At 62.4% G+C, this 1,318-nt stretch overlaps 1 protein-coding gene across 1 annotated transcript in view; it reads left to right on the top strand.

Annotated features, from left to right (window-relative positions):
- LOC104514687 (carbonic anhydrase 15-like) overlaps nucleotides 1-1,318 on the top strand; it is a gene marked incomplete at both ends in the record, with an annotated part of 2,053 nt that overhangs the window by 499 nt on the left and 236 nt on the right. Inside the window, 2 exons of the mRNA XM_010158435.1 lie at nucleotides 665-809; nucleotides 1,129-1,195. Coding sequence (XP_010156737.1) covers nucleotides 665-809; nucleotides 1,129-1,195 — 212 coding nt within the window. The remainder of the gene's footprint in view (nucleotides 1-664; nucleotides 810-1,128; nucleotides 1,196-1,318) is intronic.

Below are 1,318 nucleotides of genomic sequence, written 5' to 3'. Positions count from 1 at the left end.
CGCCCGATGGAGGTAGGTGAGAAAAATCCCCTGACATGCTCTCTGGGTGGCTGAAGTCCTCGGTGTGATGGGAAGGTGGGATGCTGCTGCGTCCCAAGGCTGCCGTGCCGGGGGCACCCAGGCTTGGTGATGCTGCACTGGTTTGGCCGTACTCCCTGCCACCATAGCCTTGTGCTGATGGTAGGATAGGGACAGCCACTGCATAGGGCACCTGGGAGGTTAAAGAGCAGCTGACATGAGACTTGAGGTTTTTATTTACCATGTGTGGGCCAAGCTGCCTCGTCGGAGGCACTCGGTGGGGTTTGGAGGGCTCTGCGCCCTGCCGGGACCGCGCGCTGTGGCAGTGAATGCAAGCAAGAGCACGCTGTGCCAAGCACATCAGGATCCTTCTGGGGGAAAGAGGCTCTGTGCCTCTAAAATATTAATTATCTGCCAGAGGAGAGTAAAATTTATGTATTGCGGCTGGCAGGCACCCCGGGACTGCTGGTCCCCTTTCCCCACCTCCTTCAAAGGATGCTGTCTTCACTGGGTTGCTTTGATCCTCTGAGCAGCCGCCCGCAGAAGCCCCCATGGGATCAAGAGGGCTTTTTGGAGGGAGGTTAGCTCAGCCTCCAGCTACTCCAGGCTGGCTGGGGAGATCCATGGGTGAGTGCCCCACTGCCAGGGGGTCAGCCAGAGGCGGTTGCCCACACTTGGCTCCTCCGTGCTTTCCCCAGCTGCACATTGTCCACATCAACGTCAAGTACCGGACGCTGGCAGAGGCCAAGGGGCATCCCAACGGGCTGGCTGTCCTCGGCTTCTTCCTCCAGGTGAGTCTGCAGGGGCTCACACTGCCGGTGGGAGGGGGCCCCCCGGGAGCTGGCTGCTGGCAGTGTGGCTGGGGGAGCATTGTATGGCTGCCCTGAGGGAGCGAGAAGGGGCAGGAGGGCTGGGCCAAGGCCAGGAGGTGCTGGGGGACCTCAGTGGGGAAAGGTGCCATGAGCCCCACACCAGCTCCATGTACCGGGGTGCTGGCTGGGAGCTCACCCATCCCCACCGCAGCGGGAGCTGGCTCTGCCTGAAGATGCTCGGTGGTGCAGGATGAGCTGGCTCTGCCCTGCCCCAGCCGCTTACTCTCCCGCTCTGCAGGCCTCCGAAACCCCCAACACCAACTACAACACCATCGTGGCGGGGCTGAGGAACGTCTCCCACGCTGGTGAGTCACCTCCTTCTCATGGCGGGGGTAAAAAGGCGAGACAGCCCAATGCGGGAGGGCAGGGGTACAACCTGGCAGGCTGGGGGGGGGCTTGCCAGTCCCCGGGGGCATCCGGCTGCAATG

The sequence above is a fragment of the Eurypyga helias genome, unplaced genomic scaffold (genome assembly GCF_000690775.1).
Source record: "Eurypyga helias isolate BGI_N326 unplaced genomic scaffold, ASM69077v1 scaffold22369, whole genome shotgun sequence".
Classification (NCBI taxonomy): Eukaryota; Metazoa; Chordata; class Aves; order Eurypygiformes; family Eurypygidae; genus Eurypyga; species Eurypyga helias.
Note: the sequence above shows the minus strand (reverse complement) of the source record. Positions and strands in the feature narration are given on the sequence as shown.